Source organism: Fukomys damarensis, unplaced genomic scaffold (assembly GCF_012274545.1).
Source record: "Fukomys damarensis isolate Sample0158 unplaced genomic scaffold, DMR_v1.0_HiC HiC_scaffold_11, whole genome shotgun sequence".
In the NCBI taxonomy this organism is placed as follows: Eukaryota; Metazoa; Chordata; class Mammalia; order Rodentia; family Bathyergidae; genus Fukomys; species Fukomys damarensis.
In genome coordinates, this window is record NW_022900923.1 from 34,059,273 (window position 1) to 34,086,506 (window position 27,234).

At 34.4% G+C, this 27,234-nt stretch overlaps 1 protein-coding gene across 1 annotated transcript in view; it reads left to right on the forward strand.

Moving 5' to 3' along the window:
• Window positions 1–27,234, forward strand: part of Cdc73 (cell division cycle 73) — a 126,994-nt gene that overhangs the window by 85,689 nt on the left and 14,071 nt on the right. The window contains exons 11-13 of the mRNA XM_010608748.3: window positions 4,604–4,661; window positions 19,720–19,755; window positions 20,037–20,124. Coding sequence (XP_010607050.1) covers window positions 4,604–4,661; window positions 19,720–19,755; window positions 20,037–20,124 — 182 coding nt within the window. The remainder of the gene's footprint in view (window positions 1–4,603; window positions 4,662–19,719; window positions 19,756–20,036; window positions 20,125–27,234) is intronic.

Genomic DNA, 27,234 nt, shown 5'->3' on the forward strand with positions numbered 1-27,234 from the left:
AAGTAAGGTGTATGGTCTGAAAATCTTCCAAAATTCATGTGTTGAAATTTAATCCCCATTGTGTTGGTATTAAGAGATGTGCCTTTTGGGAAATGATTCCATCTGGAGGGCTCCAACTTTGTGAATGGATTAGTGCCTTATAAAGGTCTGTAGGTAAGTAGCTTAATTTCATTTTGCCCAGTTGCCTTCTGCCATATGAGGATACGTCTATCCCTTGTGGAGGGGGTACCATCTTGGAATCAGAGAGCCACTCTTACCCCATACCAAACCTGCTGGCATCTATATCTGGATTTCGAGCATTTGGAACTGTGAGAAATAAAATTCTCTCATTCATCAATTACCCAGTGTGTGATATTTTGTTTATGGAAGGAAAGAAGAAGCAAAGATTTCTAAGTGAAAGTCATCAGAGAAGAGGTAATGAATTATAGTAGTTAGAAGCATAGGCTTTGGAATTTAAAAGGCTTGGATTTATTTTGCTGCTTACTAGATATGTGGCGTGTGACAAGTTACTTGTTTAGCTTAATATTTTTTAATCTATAACTTCTACCTTTACCGGTTTGTTTTATTATTAGGTGGCTAGTGAGATCATGACGAGACATTTAAATATTTACTTATCTGGAAAGAGTTGCTGAAGGAAGGAAAGAGATGGTTATTTATTTTATATTTTCAAATTTCAAAATCTTTTATCTGCATGTTTAAAGGGTGTGAAATCCTATTCTTTATTTAACTATTGCCTGAGTACATATGCCTCTAGGTTATGACAAATCATTAAAAAAAATTTTTTTTTTGTTTACTATTTGTGTTGAAATGTTTGCTGCTGAAATCTGTTTTTTATTCTCATTGTAGTTTGTCCCCCATTATTGCTGTTTCCCTTTCCTATAATTATTTTTCCATATAACTTTAAAAAATTTATTTAATGTAATTTAACATTTAAATGCTTATTTTCACATCTTACTATTTCAGAATTCTGATGATTGAATCCAAATTTCATAGGAATAATTTACTTTTTTAAATAAACAAAGAGAAGTGTATAATTTGCATTTGTTTAATTTTAAAATGTGATTTTTTTGCTCTCAATAATACAACAGCCAGAAAGGTAGAATATAAAATTCTAGAGTCTATATGTATTTTGTATGTTTTTTTTCATTAGAGATTTTCAGTCTTTTACTTTCATGTAAATACAAAATAGTGTATTTTTCATACTGACACTTGCTGTGTCCTTTTTCTTAGAATATTATACATTATGCTATTTTCCCCAACAGCAGCAAATACTAGTACTCTCGTTTCCCAGTACCAGAAGATCTTAGATTATCTAATTTTCTAAAAGAAGTCAATCAAGAATTACCTGTAAACAGCAAACTTTTTTGTCTTGTACTTGGAAACATGATTCTGGCGCTGTTTTATTCTTTCCTTTGTAATTCAGTTATTTCAAATCCAGAAATGCCTTAAGTCTTAGTGAAATTAGAATGCTTTTGACTTTTGAAGAGAAAGCAAGTTTTCCTCTTCAATTAGCACAACTTCCTAGCTTTTTTGGTTTTTGTGCTGATACCTCTCTTTTCCCAAGTCGTTACTATTTTTTTCTCCCAATCAAAGTGTCTTTAAAAAATATAGAACCTGTCCATCTATTCCATGTTACTGACAAATTACTACTCCTGTTTTTTAATACATGCCACAACACTGCTGTGTAGCCTTTGATAACTGCTTCACCTTTGCTTCTTCATCTTTAGAGCAGAGGGTGGTGAGGTTGGATTTTATGGTTTTTGAGGTTCCTTATGCAGTGACACTTTTATTTCAAACTAATGGAATCAGAGTAGACTGCCCTTTTAGCTCTTATTGTTGGCTTACCCACATACCAGTCCAATTATTTAAGTACAGGATAACAAAAAATTGCATATTTTTTGTTAATTTTTATAAAGCAATATAATAGGAAATATAAATGATAATTTTATCAAATTTGTTCAATACAAGAATCAGCTGGTTGAAATGACACCTGCTTGAGTGGTGCTTGGGATGGTCAGTATGTAAACAAATGTGCTACCTGAGTGATGCTCAAGGTAAACACTTAAGTAGTTAAGGAGTCCTGGAAAATGGCCATAGACCAATGGCATGACTAGTAAAGATCCAGTCTCTTCTCAAGAAGTTAACTGTCTGCTACTGTGTGTGTGTGTGTGTGTGTGTGTGTGTGTGTGTGTGTGTTTGTGTGTGTGTGCACTAATTCAAAAATGAAGGAAAGTTTTACCTATAATGACTTTCACAACTCAAAATCCACAAATCTAAGAAGACATTATATAAAGCTTTTCAAATGACAAAAATTCATCCCAACTAATTGAGGCTAACAGGTGTTTATAGGATGTATACAGTGGGGAGAAGGGGACTTTATCATGGCTTCTGTAGTGAAGAGTGGTTAGAGGTAATAAAGATCTTGCTGGCCACTAGAACTAGGCAGTAGGTGTTGTATGGGGAGGTTGTAGTTCTCTTTATTGCATTTTATCTTTATCCTGCTAATGAATTTCTTGCATGAGTCACAGGACATGATAATGAATGATTCCACACTTAGCTTCTAGCTCACCTTAAGGACAGATGTCTTACCAGTCAACTCTAGTTTATAAAAAAATAACTCCAGGGAAGGACTCCTGATCAACCTACTCTAGCACATTAGTCCTTCCCTGTGACCAGGGGCATAGGACTAATAGCTGGAAAGGAGTGATTGGATCATTAAACAAAGATTGTTTACTGGATAAACAGAAAACACCCACTATTGGAATTTTTAAAAAATAAAGTTTTGAACTTATTCAAAACCAGACAAAAATTCCTGAGTTGTATTTTTTAATGGGACATTTTTTCCATGTTTATTTGTTCATGCATTTTGCCAGACCTGTGTGGTAAAAGCTGTATTCTTTGTTCATATCGGTATGTTTCAGCAGTCAGTTGAATCAGTCTTGGTTTGGTTGTAATTTTGAATTAACACATGCTGTTCTATGAGAAGAATGGCTTTGATTTGTATCCAGCCAGCATTATAGTCAAATGTGGATGAAGATGCCTGTCGTGTGTACTTGCTCCTTGTTCTTCCTGTCTCATTTCTTTTAATTTTCCACTTTATGTTTATATTTGTGGCATATCTTCATGAATCAGTATTTCCATATTAAAATTAATCAGGAATATGGTTAGTTTTTTGGTTATGTTATTATACAATATCTAGTCTATTTCTCTTTATGCTGAAAGCTAACATTTCTTCAGTTTGATTTATATTTAGTGATTATCCCTTGGCTTCTGATTTTACAGAAACTAGATTCAGTTCAGTTTAGACAACATTTGTTGAGTGCCTACACTATGCTGTAGGAACTGGGATTGCAAAGAATTAAAACAAATAGTTCCCCCAACCTAAATTCAGAGACAAGTATAATTAGATATTTCCCATCTCATAATGATACTATTTAACATTTATTGCCTTTATAATGACTCACCTTTCTTTACATGTAAAGTTTTATTTGAATGTGATTTACTTGAGAAAGATGATGCTGTGTCTTCAGTGAGGTTTTTTTTTTTTTCCTAATTGCTGTGGCTACTGTTTCTTCCAATAAGAATGGTTTCTGTGACATTCTAAACTTACGCTAAGAATACTACTATATTAAAAATGAAAGCATTTTCTTTTTTTGGTACTATTCTTACAGTGATTTACTTAAAAAAAAAAAAATGCTGTGAGCCAGGCATGGCGGCACATGCCTGCTGGTAATCCCAGCTATTCATGAGGCTGTGGGGCTGGAAGATTGCAAATTTGAGGCCAGCTAGGGGAAATTAGAATAAAGTTTTTCTCTCTCATTTTTAAAATGAGCTAGTTGTAGTTTAGTGCTAGAGTAAGTGGTTGCTTAACATGTGTTAGGCCCTAAATTCAATCTCCAGTGCTTGGAAGGAAAAATGCTGTAGTACCTACCATCTGCTAATCCAAATTATTTTACTTTGTAAAATCTCAAATATTAAAGAGAAGGTAATATAATTAAACACCATTGATAATATTTATGAAGAACTGTTTATTGTTATACTAAAGCAGATTGACTTGATTTTAAGGCAGCTAAAGACATATTAAAATGTCAGCATTAAGTAGATCATTAAAATATGTTACATTTTCAGTAGCTGTTCTATAGTAATAATTTAAATTTATATTTCAAGAAATATCTATTACTGTATGCCACAGTTAGTAACATCAAAGATAAAGAGGTTTCGTTTTGGTGTTTTTATTTGTTTTTTGGTGGCTGGGGATTAAATATAGGGCAATTGTGCTGAGCTACATCCCCAGCCCTTCTTATTTTTTTGAGAGAGTCTCTCTATGTTACTGTATTGCTCAGGCTGGACTCACTTTTGATCCTCTTGTGTCAGCCTTCCGGAATACTGGGATCATAAACATGTGTCACTATACCTGGATAAGAGTTACTTGTTTTGGAATTTTTTGTTTTCGTTGGTTAGTTGGTTGGTTAGTTTGTAGTTTTAAAATACTTTTAGAGTTTGGTGGAGTGACTGGTTGAATGACAGATGAGTGATTTATTTTGAGTATTAACTATTATGAACTATTATTTGATGTTGTATATCAATTTTTATTCTTTTAAAGGAAGGTGCATCTGCCCGTAAGACTCAGACTCCTGCAGCACAACCAGTACCAAGACCAGGTAAAATTATAAAATTTCCCCCTCAAATGATTATAACATCACATATTTTATATGTTTAGTATTCCTTTAGAAACTGAAATTTTACTTCAAATACATTGAAAAGTGACTTTAAAAAATTTGACTATAAATATTGCTAAGCAGGTCTCAAAACAATGATAATACACATAAACTGCTTGCCGTACTTTGGTCAGTAACTCTAGTACATCTTTATATTATTAGCAGAAGAACATGAAGTTAAAGTGAAAAATGCCTATTTATTTATTTTCCTTAGCATATTTAAACAGCTCACCTGCATTTTGTAATATTCTTTACTTACGTAGTATTTTTCTCAATTTGATTAAAAAAGTAATTGATAAAATAGATTGTATGTATGATACTGTATAACACTGAAATAGGTTGTATATTGTATAGCACTGTGCTTTTTAATAATGATTTTTAAAGATAGGCTCTAAGAGCACTTACTTGGATAAGCAGGTACAGTTGAAAAGTTAAAAACATTTTAATGTTTTAATTTTAGTTTAGATATTAAGGAATCATTTAAAAATGTTTTAAAGGGCTATCATTGTATTCTTATTCATTCTGTACTCGAGATTCATGATAATACATGCAAATGTGAATTGTTTCCTATACAGGCACAACATCATAATTTTAATACATTAATGTGCAATTTTAATGTCTAGAATTTTGGATGTTTACTATACAGTACATAAATTCTGTAATAATATAAAAATAAGTATGTGGTAAGCAAAGGTAGCGTTAGAGTTACTTTTAAAATGATTTTCTTCCTAGCACCTAAAAAGAATGATTTTTATGCCAACAATATATATAGCTCAGTGATGCTGAGCCTGCCTGGCAAGTGCATGGTCCTGAGTTTGATCCAGGGGGTGGAAAAAAAAAGAATAATCTTAATGGATCCGTGTAGATACTAATACTATATTCATTTTAGCTATTTTGTAGTTGTTTTTTATATTTAGTATAAGTTCACTGCTAGGCTGTACCACATTTCTTTTTTACCTTATCAGTACTGTTGAAAGGAACTTTGAAGAAAATGAAAAGGATTGGAGGAATGCAAGGTGATGCTCCTCATAAACTGGCAGCACCAACAGTGCAGATTTGATTATCTTTTCATTTGTAGCAGAACATTTCCATGCAAGCAAATTCTAAAATTAGGTTTAGTTTATAAACATTAAATGTCTCTGGAAGCGTTTCAAAAATAATGGTTTTTAAAAAATTAATTTTATTGGTACATTTTATATAATGACATTAATCATTGAAAATTTGTACCTTTACATACATAATCTATCTTGGTTCTTGTTTTTTTTCCATTCCCCTGGCCTCCCTTCAGCCCCTCCACCCCTCCCTTTGTACAAAGACTTTGTTTCCATTTTTCCATTTTCTCATATTAATCCCATTTCCTTCTTTCCTTTCTCCAATCCCTTCCACTTCCCCTTGGGACCTTTTTTTCTTATTTCACAATATCTGTTATTCCTTCTGATCCTTACTTATACTTTCAGTTTCTCACACAGAGAGACTATTTGGTATTTACACATCTGTCCTATTTTTTTATTTTTTATTTTTAAAATATTTAAAAAATTGTGAAGAACCTGGTACATGGCAAGTACTGTACTGTACTGTACTGTACTGTATTGTACTGTATTGTATTGTATTGTATTTTTTCCAGTAACAGGAGTCAAACTCAGGACTTTGCAGTTATAAGGTTCCACTGATCCTTCGGTCTGTTTCTTTGCCAGTACGGTGCTGGGTCCACCCCCATTAAGTTTATTGGTACATTTTAGGTAAACCATACAGTTAAATTCATCATTGGGATCTTATACGGATTGGGATATGATGTACCTTCATTCTTATTTTTCCCCATTCCCCTGTCCTCCCTTCACCTCCTTTACCCTTCCCTATTTAAAAAGACCTTGTTTCCATTTTTTCCTTTTTCATATTTTTTCTTTTATTTCCTTTCCTCTACCCTTCCCACTTCTCCTTCTTCTTTAAGTACCATACTGTTTTTAATCATAGTAGCTTTGTAATACAGTTTCATGTTGAGGATTGTGATACCCCTACCTTGTCTTTGTTGCCTAGAATTGCTTTTACTATTCTAGACCTAGAAATTGTAAACAACCCAATATCAATCAATGAAATTGAAAATGTGATTAAAAATTTATGAACTAAGAAAAGTCCGAATCCTGATGGCTTCACTGCTGAATTCTACAAGGCATTTAGAGAAGAACTATTGCCACTATTGTTTAAACTCTTCAGTGAAATTGAAAGGGAAGCAGTACTCTGGAATTCATTCCTAGAAGTTAGGTATCACCTTGATCCCTAAAGCAGAGAAAGACCTAATTAAAAAAGACAACTATAGGTCAGTCTCACTAATGAATACAGATGGAAAAAAATCCTCAATAAGATACTGGCAAACAAAATGGAGAACATCATCAAGATGATCATACATTCTGACCAGGTGGGATTCATCCCAGGAATGTAGGGACGGTTCAGCATTCGCAAATCAGCACATGGAATATACTACATTAATAGAGCCAAGAACAAAAACCATATAACCATCTCAATAGATGCAGAAGAAGCGTGCAACAAAATCCATTACCCTCTCATGATAAAAAAAAAAAAACCTACAGAAAATGGGAATAGATGGTCTCTACTTCAACCTGATAAAAGCCATCTATGAAAAACCCAGCAGCCAATATCATACTAAATGGTTAAAAACTTAAATTCTTCACACTAAAATCAGTAACAAGACAAAGATTTCCACTATCTCTACTCCTGTTCAATACAGATTTGAAAATATTAGCCACAGCAATTAGATAAGAGAAAGAAATAAAAGGAATAAAGATGGAAAACAAAGAAGTCAAATTGTCATTATTTACAGATGACATGATACTCTGTATAGAAGACCCTGAGAACTTTACCAAAAGTCTTCTAGACAGAGTGACCAAATTCAGTAGAGTAGGCAGATACAAGGTCGGCACACAAAAACTACTAACTTTCCTGTACATGCACAACAATCTCACTGAAAGAGGAACTGGAGAAACAACTCCCTTCACAACAACATAGAAAAACTTGAAATACCTAGGAATCAACCCAACAAAAGAAATCAAATACCTCTACTCTGGAAACTATAGCACTCTGAAAAAAGAGAATGAAGAGAATATGAGAAAATGGAAAGACATCTTGCTCCTGGTTAGGAAGATTCAATATAGTGAAAATGCGTACTTCCAAAACTGCTATATAGATTCAGTGCAATCCCAATTAAAATTCCAATATCATACTTCACAGACTTTGAGAAAAGAAATATTTATTTGGAAAAAAGAATGATTTTTAAAAATCAGTACATATTTATAGTACCTAAAGTTTATATTTATCTTGAAAAATGGGTATGTGTACATAATACAGCTTGTTTCTTTTTTAAATCTTCTTCCCTTCCCACCCTTCCCACCTAGTGAATTATTTTATTGGAATGATTCTGCAGACACTTTTACTATGTCCTGAATTAACATAGCTATTAGGTCTGTCTGTCTCTGCCCCCCCATCCCCCTCCCCCTCCTTGCAAGGGCAAGGGCTGGAGTTCGATCCCCGGTACCAAAAAAAAAAAAAAAAAAAAGCTAGACTGCTTATGGATTAGCTGGAAAGAATACTGCCTATGTGATATGGTGATATTGTTGAATCATAGAATTAGAGTTGTTTTCCTTTGGAAGAGAGGGATGAGATGTTATGATTTGTTACTCGAGATCACATGAGAAATTCAGGATTGACATACATTTTTTTTTTAAAGTCACTATCTGAGAATTGTAACCTAGTTTTGTGTTTTATTTAAAAATTGTCTCCTTGTCTCTATTTAAAATTTTCTCAAAATTAGCACACAAAGGAGAGCAGTGAGGGAATGCCAGGGAAGGCGTTGATACCTAAGCCATTTTCTTGAAGGGTGCTCTCTAATAAATTTAATTAAAAGGGGCTGGATTCTAACGTGATTTTCAGAAGGAGCATATGTTGAGTAAGGGATTATGAGCTTTTTCATTTCTTTATATTCTTTTTGTTTGCTGTGCCAAAGCTCATTAGAGATTCAACTCATGGAAAGTAATCTGGACTAATCTCATAATATCTCAGCGCAGTGTAATCCATTTGAACTCTGTTCTTCCTTTTGCTTTGTTATATTCATATGTCTGCATTTCCTACCTACCATTCTGAGTATTTTGATTTTGCTGCAGAAATGTTAAATGTATTTGCATATGGCATGCTGCCCAAGTTTTAAAGAAATATTGTTTAGTATTTGACATGTACATGTGTTACTATTTTAATCTGAATATATATTTGGCAGCATGTGCTATATAATAGATAAGGAATTATAGAATTATACTGTTACTTGTCAGGTAGATTTTCCATCATTTGGAAGTGAGACTGACTTGCTTAATTTCCTTGAATGAAGTATCTTAGTGATGGATTCCCGTTTTGAGTGTTTCAGATTTTTTATCTTTCAAGTATTTATTTAATATTATTGTGCTACGTAGGTCCATGTATTAATATAATATTTTAAAGTGTTAGCACTTTAAACCTCTAAAAATTCCTGACCTTAAGGGTTCCACTAGGGACTGTGAAACTAACAATGGGCACGTTTTCCATTGGATTCAGAAATAGTAGTACTACATAAGCCATTATTCATTTCATTTCCTTTTAATATACTGATGTAACTATTTCCACATATCTCTTTCTTTCTTCCCCCTACTGTAATGCATACATAATCCACACTCTTTTCCAGTTTTAATTCTTTTAATTCACAGATCTTTTGGGGTAAATAAATGGCCTATAACTATAGTTTGTTGCTTAAAGAAGCGTTGTTTATGTGAGATTCCAAGAGTTAGCCCCAGTGTGTTTTATATACATTTTTTTATGCTTTTTAAAAATCAAGTTTATAACTAGGGTACTATTTGAAAAACTGTTATACTTGCTCTATATTTTTATATCTATGTACTGATGATTTCCAAATTTTTAACTTTAATTAGACACGTCTTCTTTCTTCTGGGATTTCATAGTGACTTTCCTACATTTGGATGTACCGTAGACATCTTAGAACTAATTAAAACTATTTTTTCCCTGATATTTTCCATCAGGATCTCTTACTCTACACTTCTTTGCTTCATAAATGAGCAATTCCACCATCAGCTCTGTTTCTTAAATACTTAGGACCCTTCATTCTTCAAATTTCTTTATAACTGTTTTTTGAGTAACAGCCATGCTATAGTTCCAATTGGATGTAATTTATTTCTGACAGGAGTGTTTTTTAAAAAGAAGATCATTGAGAGTGTAAGCAAGAACAGTTAAATTCAACAAATATGATTAAAATGCCTTCTGTGTGGCTAGGCTTTTTGAGAGAAACTAAGAGAAGGTAAAGGACTACTTTCTTAATCTGTTAGAAGATTCTGTCAAATTTACCTTTTTGTGTCACTACTTGCCTATTTCTTTTTATCTCTGCTATATAACTCAGGACTATCATTTCTGTATGCTAGTACATCTTAAATTGTGGTCTTCATAGCAGTGTTAGTTCATAACCATTTTTATCTGGTTCCCAAGAAGATAATTAAAGAAATGGAGGTTAAATTAACATCCAAATGCATGATTTTTTCTTTAAATAATTCATTGTTACTGCCTTTTTCTTCAGCCAGCTTTAAATTGGAATTTTAAAAGAAAAAAAATAAAACCAAAAAACCCATACTTTTAAACCATACATAATTTTAGGAACACACAAACTGTATGTAATATTCTTTACTGAGTTTTCTGCTTTTATACTTGTGCCTGTGATCCTTTACCTAAACATTTTTCTTGTACAGTAGGTGTGACATGAAAATGAAATCATGTCATTTTCTGGCATAAAAGTTATAGAACTTTACCAACTATTTTTAAATACAGATTTATGCCTGGCATGGTTATAGGCTGGTTCCTATAATTCTAGCTACTCAAGGAAGACAGAAAGCTTACTTGAGCCAGGGATTTAATTTAGCTCAGTGGTTCTTCCGCCTGCTTCAAAAGTGCAAGGTTCTGAGTTCGATCCCCAGTACTGAAAAAAAAGAAAGCTTACTTGAGACCAGAAGTTCAAGACCAACATAGATAACATAGTAAGATTCTATCTCAAAAGATTAAAAAAAAAAACAAAGTAAAAGTGCTTATGTGGATTTATCTATCTAGCCATTCTTTCTTTCATTCCTGTGGTCTACACATTTGTCTTTTATTAGTCAGCTTTTCCATCAGTGAGACCCAAAATCTGATGCTCACAACTTAAAGGGAGAGAGATTTCATTTGGCTCACAGTTTCAGGAGATTCAGTCTGATCCGCTGGCTAAAGGTAGAGATATCAGTGGTGGAATGCTGTGGCAGAGCAAGCTGCTTAGTTCATAGCAGCTGGGAAGCAGAGCAGAAGAACAGTGCCAGAGTGAAAAGGGTAAAGGTCCAGATACAGACCCCAAACTCATGCCTTCAAGATCCATCTAGCTACACCCAGATGTGTGCTTTACTAATCCTCTAGGTAACGTCCAGGCCAATCAAGTTGACAGTTTATTTTAACTGCTGCATTCCATTCCTTGTCAACTTGATTCCCAAATGTAACTTGTTAAACTATACCAATCTCCAGATAATCTCCAAGGTTATAATTCTGCCTAGTCTGATATAGCATCCCATGCACAACCTAAACACAGTAGTGCATTCTCCAGAATCTCAATGATCTCAGCAGTACTAAAAAGTTCAAATCAGTCTCCCCAGACTCAAAGCAAACTCTTAGCTATGTCTCTGGTAAAAACCAAAGACAAATTACATAATCCTAAATTATAGTGCAGGGTAAGCATTTCCATTCCAAAGTGGGATAATTTGGGGGTAGAAAAAATAGGACCAAAGCAGAGGAAACATTTAAATCATATGCCTCCACGTCTAGCACTGGGGGCACACAGTGATGAGATGTAAGTTCCATAGAGCTTGGGCAGCCCCATCTCTACTGTCTTTATAATTGCAACCCGCACAACTTCTCTCTTATACTGATTCTGGTATGGACCTGCAGCTTTCCCAGCAGACAGCCATGTTTCTGGTAACCCCACCTTCCTTCAGTTTGTACTGCACCATTGGTTTTGTTCCTACAGCTTCATGTATTGCCCTTTTAGGGCCTCCATGCCTGGCTTCCCAGCCCTTCCTTTGAAATCTGGGTGGAAGCCTTTCTGACCCCACAACTCTTGCATTCTGAATGCTGGTAAAACCAGCATCACACAGATGATACCTGGGTCTGCTGCCAGCTTGAGCCTCTGAGTTCCTGAGTGGCTGAACCTGGTAAAATGAATCCCAGGGAATCAGTTTCTTAGCCCTTCTCAAGCAGGGGTCCAGCAACTAACTCTCTTCCCAAATGAAATCAGTGTACTATTGTACCATTGACCTTTCAGTGAGTGGGTGGATTCTTGCTGACCTTAATATACCTGGGAGTCATCTTTCTTGTCTCAAGTTCAAAGTACTGTACTTGGTATCTTTTTTTAACAATTCTGATCTCTTTGGTAGCCACACCTCCTTGGGCCCTACTTTATATGTGGTTCTTTCTGGGTCAAAATTTAAGATTTTCAAATTTTTTGACCCAATTCTCACTCTAAATCTAAAAGCAGCCAGTGATACCCGTGTCATAGCCTGAATTTTGAGTTGCCTTGAAATTTCATCCAATAGATTATTTAGCCCACTGCCTTTAGTTTTAGTCTTCTGATATGTCTCAGGATGTGGGCAAAATGTAGTTAAGTTTTTTTTGCCAGAATGTAAATACCCTTGGCCTTTAGTGCAACTGCCAGCAAAGTCCTTGATCTCTACTGAAATGTTCATGAGCCTGCCGACCATGTACCTATCACCATTTTGGTCTTCTGGGCTCTGGCCAGAATGACCTATCAGGCTCTGTTTACATCATTCTAAGGCCTCTATAGTCTGTGTCTCTAAATCTTTTCTGTTGCCTCCTGTAAATCGGTTTCAAAGGCTTATAAACCGCATGGTCAGGTACAGTCACAACAGTGGCTCCATTTCTCTGGTACCAGTTTTCTATATTAGCTTCACAGAGACATAATACCCAATATTCACAAGTTAAAGGAAGAAAATTTTAATTTGGTTTATGACTTTAGGGGATTCAGTCTCTAGCTGGTTTCAAGGTAGAGCTTTCATTGCACAAGGGTATGGCAGAGCAAAGATGCTTAGTTCCTGGCATTTGGGAAGCAGAGCATGGGGAAAAGGTAAAGGATAGATATAGACCCCAACGTCATTCATCCATGATCTACCCAGATACTCCCAGAAGTGTGCTCGCCTAACCCCCTAGGCAACTCTAAACCAGTCAATTGACAGACTGCCTTACTCATCACTCCTGGTGGTTCTGTAAGCATGGCAGTTTCTTACTACCTGTGGTATTTTCAAGCATTCCTCTGGACAGTTTGCCTACTTATTCTTTGCAAGTTGGCTGCTTTGCATTCTTCGAATTTCAGCTTAAATGTCACTTACTTTGAGAGACTTTTTGTAAGCATTCTTTCTGAAAGTTACTTGTCTGTCAGTGTATACTCCTTTCTTCATTACTGTGTTTCTTTTTTTTAAATTAAATTTACTGGTACATTTAAGGTATACAATTTAGTGACATTCATCATTTGAAATTTGCACCTTTACTCAATCCATCTTGGTTCTTATTTTTTCTCCATTCCCCTGCCCTCCTTTCAACTCCATCACCCCTCCCAGTCTACACTGACTTCTTCCTTAATATGTTTCTTTTGTGTTCATATTTGTGTGTGTATTATGCTCTCACTCCTATACTACATTGAAAACTTTTGGAGGGCAAGACTTTTATTTGCCATTTAATAACATAGTACAGCACCTTATACATGGACTCAAGTTTAAAATTTTATTTATTTTAGTTTTTGTGTGTGCAAGGGAACAAACACAGGACTTTAAGCATGCTAGGCAAGCATATTAGCAGCTGAGCTACATTCCTAGCACTGAATAGATACTTTCTTTCTTTTTATTGAGTTTACTGGTACAATCTAGGTATACAATACAATTACATTCATTATTGGGATCCTGTACCTTTACATAATAGGTCTTGATTCTCATTTTTTCCCCTTGTCCCTGCCCTCCCTTCACCCTCTCCTCCCCTCCCCATTTACAAACACTTTATTTCCATTTTTTCAATTTCTCATATTTTTTTCCTCTCCCTTATTACCTTTCCCCCACCCTTCCCATTTTCCCTACACCTTTAGCCCTTTACTTCCTATTAACATTATTAATTATCTCATTAGGATCCTGTGTACTATTACAGTTTTTCACACCAGAGAAACTATTCGGTATTTCAGTTAAAGAAATCTCTGTATGAACATTAAAAATAGGGAATCCTAAAATAAAACTAAAAAGGAAAGTAAAAGAGAAAAGGCAACCATGTAAGATTAAAATAATCCTTAATTCTAGAGATGAAAATGGTCCCTGAACATATTTAAATCGTTTCTTGCTCTTATAGTATTATCTTATTCTTTTTTTCATTATTTAGAGAATACTTTATTAGTTTCTGTAATCAAACTCACGTAGATATGACCTTACATATTTAATACAGTGCATTACCCCTGTACACATGCAAAAAAATTTTTTAAAAATTAACATTTCTAGACCAATATGGCTGTCCATTTCTGTACAATGCCAACTCAACACAGTAAATTGGGATAACTTTTTCCAAAGTTGACAGCACCGTTAAAGTTTCCCAAAATTCATATTATATATATATGTTATATATATTTATATTTATATAAAAGACCAATAATAGCAGTATGTTATGCATCAATAGCAGCAACAGCTTTTCCAGGTTCTGCAGTCATCTGAACAAAATTACAGACATTCAGCACATTGCATTAAGAAAAAAAGAAAAGAAAACAATACTATCCAGAAAACAGCAAAGTTCTGTTTCTGTTGTGGTACCTGGCACCATTTTTTTTTATTAGCATCTTAATCATCATCTGGAAAGAGAACATTCTAGAGTAATATCATTAAATATAGCTCTGATAAAGCACAGTCCCTACTATGTATCATAAAGCAGGTACAAGATGTTGTACATTCACAGAGGTATGATGCAGTACCGTCGTACGTCAATAATACTAGAATCAGTTTTGGTTTGAAATTTGCTTTGTCTGCAAATAAGATTGCTACCCCTGCTTTTTTCTGGGCTCCTGTCACATGGAGAATTGTTTTCTATCCTTTCACTTTCAGTCTCTGGGCTTCTTTTTGCACTAGGTGTGTTTCTTGTATACAACATATTGTTGGATTTTGCTTCTTATTCCATTCTGCCAGTCTATTTCTCTTGATTGGTGAGCTGAGGCCATTGAAATTGATGGTTATAACTGATATGTACTGACATATTATTGACATGTTACTGGCCTTTTGTTGACTCTTTTTTACTTTTTCACTTTCTCCTTTTAGTTTCTTGCCTTGCCTATTTGATTTGCTCTGTTGGGCCTCATGGTGTTGTTGCCTTCATTGTCTTTTGCTAGGATCTTGTTTAGAATTGCTTGTACTGCTGGTTTAGTATTCATGTAGTTTCTCAGGTGTTCTTTGTCGTGGAAGTGTCTTATTTCCCCATCCATTTTGAAAGAGAGTTTTGCAGGATACATCAGTCTAGGTTGGAGGTTGTTCGCTTTTAGTACTTGAAATATCTCATTCCAGGCTCTCCTTGCCCTAAGGGTTTGTGTTAAGTCTGCTGTGATTCTGATGGGCTTTCCTTTGTATGTGATTTGTTTCTTTTCTCTTACTGCTTGTAGTATTTTGTTCTTCTGTTGGGTTTCTGGGATCTTGATTATTATATGTCTAGGTGTAGATTTTTTTTTATTGTAGCTAGTTGGGGTCCTATATGCCTCAGTTATCTGAATGTCAAATTCTTCCCCTCTGTTTGGGAGGTTTTCTGTCATTAATTCTGAGAACAGCTTTTTTAAGTCATTTGTATTTTCTCCTGCTACTTCATGTATTCCTGTCAGTCTTATGTTATTCTTCTTTGCATCATCTAGGAGTTGTTGGATCGATTTCTCATGCTCCTTTACTGTTTTTAAGAGACCTCTCTTTTCATGGTCACTGACTGCCATCTTATGTCCTATATCTGAGAGTCTGTCTTTGCATTCTTTTATTCTGTTGCGTACACTTTCTATGGAGTGTTTCATCTCCTGGATATCTGTTTGAATCTGTTTTATGGATTCCATTTCTTTCCTATGTTGGGCGTTTATTTTTTCCATTTCTTTCTTATGCTGGGCCTTCATGGCTTCTATCATGGTCCTGAGCTCATCTATTTTTTTGTCAGTTTCTGCTCTAGAGTCTTGAATCACGACTTCCATTTTGCTCACTATCTCTATGGATATCTGGGAAATTATTTCTGTTTTGAATTTTTCTAGAGCCTGATTGATCTGTTTTGTTACATCCTGTGCTTTGAGTTCAGGGTGTCCTGGTGGTTCACTATTGGCCTTTTCATCTTCATTTGCCCTACTGTTTGCCATTGGTGAACTGGAAGTCTGTCTTTGTGTCTTGCTTAAGTGTTTTCTCATTTTTATTTTTGTTGTCGGGCTGTGCTTGGTTGCACCCTAGCTTCTGGGTCTCTAACTACCCACAGACATTCTCATCTTCATAACATCAGAGAAAAGACCTCATCAAATCAACCACAATCCTTTATCCCAACTGATACAATCAGCAACACATTAAGATCAAGCACAACTTGGAAACTGACCACCTGTGGTAGTCACTAGTCTATCACACTTAAACCATTTGAATTAAATTGAAATCAAGAAGCAATCCAGAACATGTCTGCAATGAAGAAACTTTTCAATGTAGTGTATTTACCATTTAATGGCTCAGACAGCTAGGATGCAAGACACCTGATCTCACTTAGCTGATGGCTGAACCCCGTAACGCTGACTGACCTCGGGCTGCAAGGCCCAGATTGAGTCCCCCTACCTTCTGAGTGGTTGAACTCCACACCGTTCTACTACAGGTTTCTCACGCCCTTTCTTTAAAGATATTCAAAGTTGGGAACTCAGAAAAATACCCTTTATGACCAACTCTGCCTCTGCAGAGTGGGTCCAAAGACTGGCACAATCAGGAGGTCTGAGAGTGTGTGGGGTCGGGGAGTAAGGTGAGTTATGGGGGTTCAGGGGCACCCAGGTGGCTACCTTCCTGGTGCTGGAGCAATGGCGGCTCCAGGCGGGAGAGCTGAATAGATATTCTTAAAGGAATTTTTAATATAACTATTTAAAATAAAACAAAAACACGTGATTTTTTTTCTTAGGATTTTTACTTGGCTCACAGATTTACAGTGATTGCATTTGCTAAAGTTGTAAAGGAAAAGCAGCAGCAGTTAGTATCAGTTGTAGCTCTAGGGTTCAGCACACATCTACTAGAAACTACCTAAGAACCGAGGATGCGTTATTTTTAAAGTTTGCACAACAGAATCAGGATGAAGAAACTGCTACCTCTGTTTAATAGTTGAGGAAACTGAGGCTTAGCAAAGGTAATCAATACCAGAATAATTTGCCTAGGCCATTGGTGGCAAGCCTATGGCACACGTCCTTGCAGTGGGCTGTTCGTATCATTGAAAGCTCTACATAGGTTGGTCATCACTGGCCTAAGCAGTGGCAAATGGTGGGGATGTGATTTTAAATCAGCTGAGTAAGACCCTTCCTATTGATCACTCTACCTCACAGATTTAACATTATTGTTCTTCCACCCCTCACCTCTTTCCTCTTTAACCAACTTATTAGCCTATGTTGGTCATTGCAAAGTAGAGATCTTACTGTTCTTTTGTAGTTTTTACTAATCCTTAGACTTTTAATATGTATGAGCTTTTATATTTTGCATTTGTCTTACACTCAATCTTCTAAGCCTTTATTTTCATAAATATTTTTCTAAATTCTTGAATCTATTTGCCACTTCCCTTAACAAAAAGGAAGGGAAAGGGGGAAGGAGGGAGAGGAAGAAAGAAGAAAGACCTCTCTGACTGAAATGGCATTGTAATCCTTCCTTCTGTACTTTTTTCCATCCTTATCTCTTCTCATTCCCTTTAGTCACACACATAGCAACTTCTGTTTCCTGTTTATTCATATTTTCTATTCATCAGTCCTTCAACAATTGCTAAATATTTACCCAAACTGTAGTATAGATGACACTATCTAATCAGACTTGTGTCTTGTTTATAAAAATGATTTTAAGAAAGTGGTTTATATATATATGTATGTATGTATGCATGTATGTATGTGTATGTATGTATGTATATATATATATATGCACGTATTTATATGTAAGCTTGTATTTTGTGGCTGGGAAGATCATACTGCTGAACTTTATAGTCTTACATTACAGTGAAATAGCTATGTAGAATAGCGGGAAGCAGTGTGCTACTTTTAATGGTTTGTGTTTTTTTGTGGGTTTGTTCCCGCCCCCCGCCCCGCCGTACCAGGGATTGAACTCAGTTCCTTATGCTTGGGAGGCAGGCAGCGGAACCACTGAGCTAAATCCCCGGCCCTAGTGTGCTACTTTTAAAATGGAACATATTTCAATAATGTTGTGTTTTCTGTTTCCCTTTAAAGGTGGTATCTGTTTCCAAGAATAGACAGTTGAATTAGAATTCTTTCCTTACATCCACCAATCATGTATTTAATTTAATATACATACTTGGTGTGTCTGTGTATATATATATGTGTGTGTGTGTATACACACACACACACACACACACACACACACACACACACACACACACACACACACACACACACACACACACACACACACACACACACCGTACATATACAGTGGTTTCTGAATTGTTAAAACATTGCCATGTGTAACAAAACAACTGTGTCAGCTAGATTGCAGTGCTTAGGTACTGTTCCTTTTATCATTTGCCTCACAGATTCCATTCTTTTCCAATTTTACTTAAATTAGCACCTTATTCCCTCTTTTTCATTGAGCTTGTTTTATACAACTGCAGTACATTTAGATTCTCTTGTCACATTTTGCAGTCTATGATAAGATCTTTCTAACCACCTACATGATTTTTTTTTAGAAATTTACATATATAAGTGTTTAATGTTTGTGTTGAAAAATTCCATGATCTTGACAAGTACCTACAGTTACAGTTTCTCTCTCTCTTTTTTTTTTTTGGTAGTGAGGATTAAATTCAGAACCTTATGAGGCAGGCGCAGTGCCATTGAGCTAAATCCTTGGCCCTGTAGTATTATGTTTTATTTCCATTACAGCATCATGCAGGATGAATTAGAATTTTAAATCTTAGAAATTTTTGTTTATTTTTGTGATTTCGGTAAGCTAAATATTAGCATGTGGCACATAGAAAATTTTCGTAAAATTTTAGTATGTGGATAAATATTCAAAATTGAACATGATAGCATTTTATTCTTAAATATTCATCATTATTACTGCCAGTATGTCAATAGATATTTCAATGCATTATAACGCCTGTTACATATTTAAACAGTAAAAAGATGAAAATTCAACACAACCAAAATTACTAATAGGTCATTTCCAGATAATATAGACCTTCAGAAATAGTTGCCTCATTGCTTTTAATATTCTTCCTCTCCTAATTAAAAAGTATGTAAAAAGAAAAGTTTTAAGAACTATTTTAAATCTTAACTCCCAGTAACTCTTTTCTTTCAGAATAGCTCATTGTGCCCTCCTGCCTCTGCCAATAGTGTTATGTACTTTTATAGTACTGTTTTTATATTTGTGGTAGAAATAATCAGTTTATTATGAAATTACTCTCTTTGCCAGACCTAAACATCTATGATCATAGATAGTACATGGCAATGTGGTATATACCCACTTTTGTTGTGACTGCAGGTGGCTAAGTAATGTTAAACATTTTAATATTTTTATGAAGCAGAGAAATAAATTTGAGATGTTTTTTTATTTTACAAATAACCACACATGAATATAAATGGTTTTTGGGCATCTGTGTAATTTTGAAAATAGGAATATAGTTTTTATGACACTTGTGATTCTTTTTTTTCTCCTTACAGTTTCTCAAGCAAGACCTCCCCCAAATCAGAAGAAAGGTGAGCTTGGGCAATAATTTGAAGCTTACCTTGAAAAATAAATGTTGAAAAAACTAGCAAAACCAGGGCTGGCATGCTTGTGTATCAAATGCAGGTGCTTGGTGTCCATTCTGATTAGTCAGTGCTTAAGCAATATTGATTATTAAATATTTTTTCTGTTGTTATTGGCTTAGTTTTTAAGCTCAAAAGAATTAAAGTTATAAATTTATGAACCCTTAATTTTCAATAAAGTATAATTGCTTTTAATAATATTTTCTATCTTCAAAACTTTGTATTTACAGGATCACGCACACCTATTATCATAATTCCTGCAGCTACCACCTCTTTAATAACCATGCTTAATGCAAAAGACCTTCTACAGGATCTAAAGTAAGGAATTTGTTAAACTTTTTTTTTTTTTAATGAGACATTGAGATACTGTTGAGAAGTAGTAGTTACTGATTCAGTATTACTAATTTGGAGGATACAAAATTGTACTTAACAGATAGCTGAAGTATAATTTTTCACAATAGGGTATATTCTTTTCTTTCTAGCTGCTTTAGAGAAAATTACAGATACTTCTGGCTAAGGTTCTACTGGAAGGGTGTTACTGTATTAACTGGTAAAATGAATTGTGTTGTTCTGATTTTTTTTTTTAACTAAAGAGCTAGAGTTGTTTGTAAAACAGAAATTTCACCTATGTGTTAGATATATGTATGCTCTAGAGAGAGAAGGTGAAAAAGTAGGGGGCGTAGTTATTTAACATTTAGCATACACAGCAGTAAAAGAAGTTTATACTCTATGGTAAAATTAATATGTTCTTAACTCTGAAATATTTAGTATCTTTCTCTTTCCCTCTCTCATTCTCCTCCCTCCCCCTCTGTACTCTGTGTGTGTGTGGTGGGGGGTAGGCATACTGGGATTGAAGCCAGGACTTTCCAACCTAGCTAATATAGTCACTTCCTTTTTTGAGACAGGCTTGGCAATGTTGCCCAGGCAGGTTTTAAACCTGCCATCCTGTTGCCTCAACCTCAGAAGTGCTGAGATTAAAGACATGTGCCACTGCCCCCATTAAATGAGTACAGTTGAATTTGTATTCTATTTGTTCTAATTAATGTGCTTCATGGTAGTAGGTACAAGATAATCTCTCCCCTCCTGGAACAGTCCACATTTAAAGTTTAAGTAGCTTCTGTGTTTTCCAGCAGCATTTCTCTATTAATTATTATGAGAAGGCATATGACTTAAAGATCACAACTAGTGTTTTTGGTCTTTGTACTCCTTCTTGGAGTGGATGTGATACATAGAAGAAAAATGAGTAGTGTTAAAATAGTTTTAAATAATCTTAATGTATCTACATTAGCAAGATTTAGAGACATGGTTGTGATTTTCAGAATGCTGTCAAATTTGTTAGATGTAGCATGCCAAACATTGAGTTTTTCGCAGATAGTTTTCTTCTGCCATATATTATATAAAAATGGATATATATTTCACATATCACGTTAACCACTGCTGGGTGATGAAAGGTTTCAAGATAGTTCCTTCTGTCAGAATACTTTTCATCTGATAGGGGGGAAAATAGAATACATCAAAATGTATAATATTTGGAGACTGTCCATCAATGGTTGGAAAGGAGGTTAACTATATTCTAATATTTTCATGATGTTTGCTGCTTTCTTATGGTACTTCTTATATCATCAGATTATGCAGTGCCTGATGATTTAATCTGATGTGTGCCTGGTGATTTAATTTTGATGTTTGTTAAGAGTTTGGATGGTTGCTCATTAATCTTAACATGGCTTTATTTGAAGAATTGCTGAAAAAAAAAAAAAGAATTGCTGGATTAAAGGCATGATCTGCAGAGTGATTTTATAATTGTTGTTGGTATATGCTCCAAGAATACCCAAAGCCTTAAGTTCATTTTTGAGTTTAATTCTTAGTTTGAGAATTTCTGGTCCACTAGGATAGTATATATTCAAATTGAGATAAGACCTAAGTGATGCTAGGGTTGGCCTTTGGGCCAATAGGGGCTTGTTTTTCCTCCTACTAGAGATCAGGCTAAATATGCTTCCTTGACTTTTAATTGGGGAAACCCCCCCATTCATCTTTTCATCGATAGGAGGCTTTTCTACTCTAAGTCCATGTTCCTGCATGAGTGCATGCAAAGCAGCCCAAACAAATGCGTTCCATTTTTCTACCTGCAGTACCAGTATATTGCATTGGTTGTCAGTTTTTCATTTGTAGAAATGATAATGTTCTTTTGAATTTAACTATATACTTTAGATGTTTGTTATATTTTTATGTATTTCTAGGTGTTTGTAGTGAAGAGGGTTTTAGTATTATATTATGTTACATTTTTGAAACTAGCACTGAATAAGATGTATAATCTATTTTAGATATTGTAATGAGTCTGACAAATGTACATTAATCTATTAACAAATTCTTAATTTATGCTTTTTATATCTGAGTTATACCTGAGGAGAATTGAAAGTCCAGAATATTTCAAAAATATTTGCCCACTTAGCCATGAATAGTTTGGTTTTGTTGTACGCCAAATGTTAGAAATATTTTAATCTTTATCTAATCAGTCATACTGATATCATAGCTATGAGATTCAGATTAATTTATTGATAACTTATTTGAGGAGGTTGCTGTGTATATCATGTTTGTTCACTCAATAAACATCGATAGTGCAGTAACCAAAAAGCTGCCAGCTATGAAGCTAAATATACAAGTCTAGTCTTCCAGGAGCTCACATGATAGTGGTACTAGTTTATTAGGAATCATTAATTAAAATTGATAAAACATAAAATTTGTTTTAGCATTCAAGTGTAAAAACCAGTTTCAATGACTTATTGTTCATACTACTTATGTCCTTTGATAATTTACAGAAATAAATCATATCTTAAAGATAAGTTTAAAATCAAATTAAACTTCAACAGTTACTGGCTACTAAAAGCTTTACCTAGCATCTCTCACATATATGGTATCAATGAGAACATACATAATAGTACCTTTTCTTTAGCTGAAGAAATAGTTGAAATTTATTATTTCCACAATTTGAGACTTAAAGAATAGAGAATACATGTAGCTTGACTCTTATTCCTGAATGAAAATATTGAGATAAAAGAACCCTAAGGATTTTTTTTTTTTGCCTTTTATTTTGTTCTGCTAGTTAGTTGCAGAGCGAGAAATAACATCTGTCTCCTTCAAATTTTGAAATTGAGATTTTTTGGGGGGCGTACTGGAGATCAAACTCAGGACCTTGAGTTTGCAAGGAAGGTGTGGTGTCACTGAGCTAAATCCCTGGCTCTAAGAAATTGATTTTTATTCTCGCCCTGGTAGTTGTGTGACAACTATCAAGAACAAAATTAACTCTTCTACAAAATGAAGACCGTAGTCGTTCAGTGCTATAGTAATGATAGTATTTTATAATCTGGATGGCCCAATGTTGATAGTTTCTTATCAAATATTTTTAGTGATAACTAAGAAAATACTTTTATTCAGCAACATAATTAACATCCAAAAATGTGAATGGTCTGATTTCTTTCTCAATAGAGTAATGATAATTCTGTAGAAAGAGAATAAAAGCAACTCCACCTCCAAAAAGAAAATCATACTTAAAATAATTTATGACTGATTAAAAATGGAAAGCGAAGGAAGTTATAATACTTGCTGATCTCACCTTTTTCTTTGTGCACAGTTCATATTTAAAAAGTGTCAATTTCAGTAGCTTTCACTATAAAATATAAGTGACTTGCCACATAAAAGTATATATCTATATATCTATCTTTAAATCTTCTGTACTTTTAAATGATAATTTTCAATAATTTTTTTCCATGAACAATGTGGAAAGGATTTTTATTAAGTTTTAATTAGATGTGGGTTTTTTGACTGAATGATCCACATAATGAAATTACTCAATCTACAACTGGGTGAATAAAAAATGTGATTCTGATCCTACACTTGAAATGGATCTGACAATGTAACTGAAACTGTCAACTCCATGCAAAATGGATTACTTTAACTGTTTTGAAAAAGTTTAGTGTCTTATGAGCTTTCATGTGTTTCCTTTTTACCTTCTAATCAATATGTAAACGTTTTTATCTTTCATAATCTGTGAAATAAGATAGGTTTTTATTTTCTGGTGAGCTTCTTAAATGATGGTTTCTGGGTCTTCAAACCTATTTCTAATCTTTCCAACTAAATTGTGAATTCTTCAGAGATGGGGCTTTTTTTATTTTGTTATTTGAAATTACACTGTTTAAAATGGTATTTGCCTAATAATGGTTATTAAATAAATAAGGAAAGAAAAAAAAGGGAGGAGGGAATACATTGAGAAAATTGGAGAATGGAGGACTTGAAAAATCAACATTTGAGGGTTTTTGTTTGTTTGTTTTTTGTTTTGTTTTGTTTTGTTTTTTTGGTACTGGGGATTGAACTTGGGTCCTTGCGCTTGCAGGAACATTTGAGTTTTGCTGTGTGTATTTTTTAACCTGTTATTAATGTAACCATTTATCAGTGCAATTATTTAAATATAAGATGATCAATTGCATAGTTTTTGTTAATTTTTACTAGGTAATATAACAGGAAATATTAAAATGACAATTTAACCAGGTTTATTCAGTAATTTTTCTGTGTATGGTATATCTGAAAACATTTATAATTTATAATGAAACATAACAATCTGGACAATAATATCTTGTATCTTTCCAGATTCTTTATGCATTATTGTCTTTCTTTGAACGACACACTTCACACTGTTTTGTTGGTCTTAGCTTTTTTCTGTGGGTGGTATGATTTCAATAAAATGTCTACCCACTAAATATAATGATGAAAACGTCAATGCTGGGCATCCTGGTTGGTGTTTTGCTCTCTTGCATTTTACAACTATTTGGTCTGTTAGACCTAGTCTAAATTGTAAATGACTTTTTGAGTCCCCTTGTTTTGAATAAAGTTGTTGGTCCAGAGGTGCATAAATATTTTATAATATTTTTTCCTTGCTTTTTGATTACAAAATAGCTTGCTACATATTGGTCGACTGTCAACACCACTCATATAATTATTATAATAACTGATCACTATTGGAATTTTTTTGTTTCTTCTTTCATATTGTCTTTTTTTTTTTTGTACTAAGGATGGAACTCAGGACCTTGCACTTGCAAGGCAGGCACAGTGCCACTGAGCTAAATCCTCAATCTCATTTTCTATCATTTTTGTACTTTGAACAGTTAACAATAAGGAGACATCTTTATGGAGAGGCTTTTTCTCACTGATAATGGTAACATTTCTCCCTTTTTCAGTTTTTTTTTTTGGCAGATCTTTGGCATTTCTTTACTATTCTGCCTCAGTGTCCCAAACTCTTGTCTATTTTTGTATTGTAAAATAATATCACTGAGTTCTGGAGAAGTATAAAAACAATATAGGTTATTTTTCACCAATAAACACAAATTAGTAAAAGAAAATACCAGGACTTATTATTAGATTTCACTAGAAACAAACATCAATGCTCTAAATAAAAAAATATGGCAAAATAGTTGACATAAAACAAATAAACACACGTATGAGTGTGTCTCATGCAGAGAAGAACAGATGACACCTGCTGAAGCAACGCTAGGATAGTCAGCAAGTACTAGACGTGCTGCCCAGGAGATGCGCAGGGCAGACTGTTCAGTGGTTAATACACTTTGTTTCTTTTTCTATTTCTAAATAGCAGTCCTGTCTATACATGATACTTGGTCTTAGTTCCCATGAACTTTTGTTACACTTGGTATTCCTTTTTTTATTTAACTGTTTTTAGAGCAGATGACCACCCCACCCTCATCCATCCCCTTACTGGGCGTTGAACCCATGGTCTTTGGCTATGTTCTGAACACTTTTTATTTTGAGACAGGCACTAGCTAAGTTATCAGGCTTGGTTTGAACTTGTGATCCTCCTAATTCAGCCTCAGAGTGCTATGATGACAGGAACACACACTATGATCTCTAGTGCTCCTAGTTCATTTTAATAATTTGTGAATTTGGTGTTAATTCAATTTTCAGAATTTTAAGTAAATAAAGGCTGCTCATATTTTTTATAAATAGATTTGATTGCAAAAAATTCATAGTTTGTGAAATGTTAACAAAGAAATTCTACCTTCAGTTCTTCATTCTCCAAAACTTCACAGTGTTCATCATATTACAGCCTGAATTTACAGTTCAAAGAAATCACAAAGTAAATTTTAGTGTCTTTCTCTTTACTACAGAGAAGCCAAACAAAAATAGACCACATTTTCAGGATAGATTCTGCCTAATTTTTCTTTCAAGTTTAAAACACTCCCTTCATTGTTTAACACCTCATTGCAACTGACATCTCCCCTACTGTTGGAGTCAGCTGGAGGCTTTGCTATGTAATTAATGCATAATTGAAACCTCCTCCACACAATTATAGCACTGGCTGTAACCCATAGTTCAAGTTGGCATAGATTTTGTTTAGTTTTATGTAAAATTGAGGATTCTTAAATTTTCTAGCTTTCAGTAAGTACATGAAGTAAAAAAATAAAACTCCACTTAAACTTTAACATCCTAAATAATGAACTTAAAGTCAAATTATAGAAATATTTAAAAATACATTTTACTATTGTAAATAAGATCTTTGGGAAAGTTTAATGGGACTGTGAGGTTATTTAAAATAGTTCTGGCTTTGATATCAGTTTCACACGCTAGAGTTCCAAAAAGGAGTGTGTGCTCACAGGAATGTTCAGAAGGTACACTTTGGGTTCCCTGGTGTTCTTCGAAACTTCTGTACACCAGTCTTAGGAAGTAACCACTGGGAAAGAAAGCAGATAGAATGGTTCTTGAGTTTACACATTACTGAGAACAATTCTTCCCAGGAGCCTTGGGCAGTACAAAATGGTACAACCACTTTGGAAAACAGAATTTTCCCTCCTCGTCACATTGAAGATATTATTGCACTAGCTTTTCTAACTTACTTTGTTGATGATAAGTCAGCAGTTAGTAGTCCTTTGAAGAAAATCTGCTCTGTGTGGTTATTTTATTTTTATTTATTTATTTTTTAATTTATGTGTTCTCTGTGTAGTACAGTACAGGCTGGCCTTGAACTGGTTGTGTAGCCCATGCTGGCCTTAAACTCATGGTGATCCTCCTGCCTCAGCCTCTCAAGTGAAGAGATTACAGGCATGCACCACCACACCTGGTTATGTGTGGTTATTTTAAAGATTATTTAAACTATATCTGCTGTACTTAGATGTGGGTTTTTTAAATGTGTGTGTGCGTGCGCGTGCGCGCACACACACACACACACACACACACACACATATACCACTTGAAATTTGTTAGAATTAAATCTCTAGATTGTTGGTTTTCATCAGTTTCTGAAAAAGAGTGGCCCTTATCTCTTTAATTATTCCTTGACAATTTTAATGTGGAAATTCTTTGAGCTTCAGGTGACTATGAGAGTGCAGTACTCCAGAGATTTGCTAAACAAGCACCTGGGTGCATTAT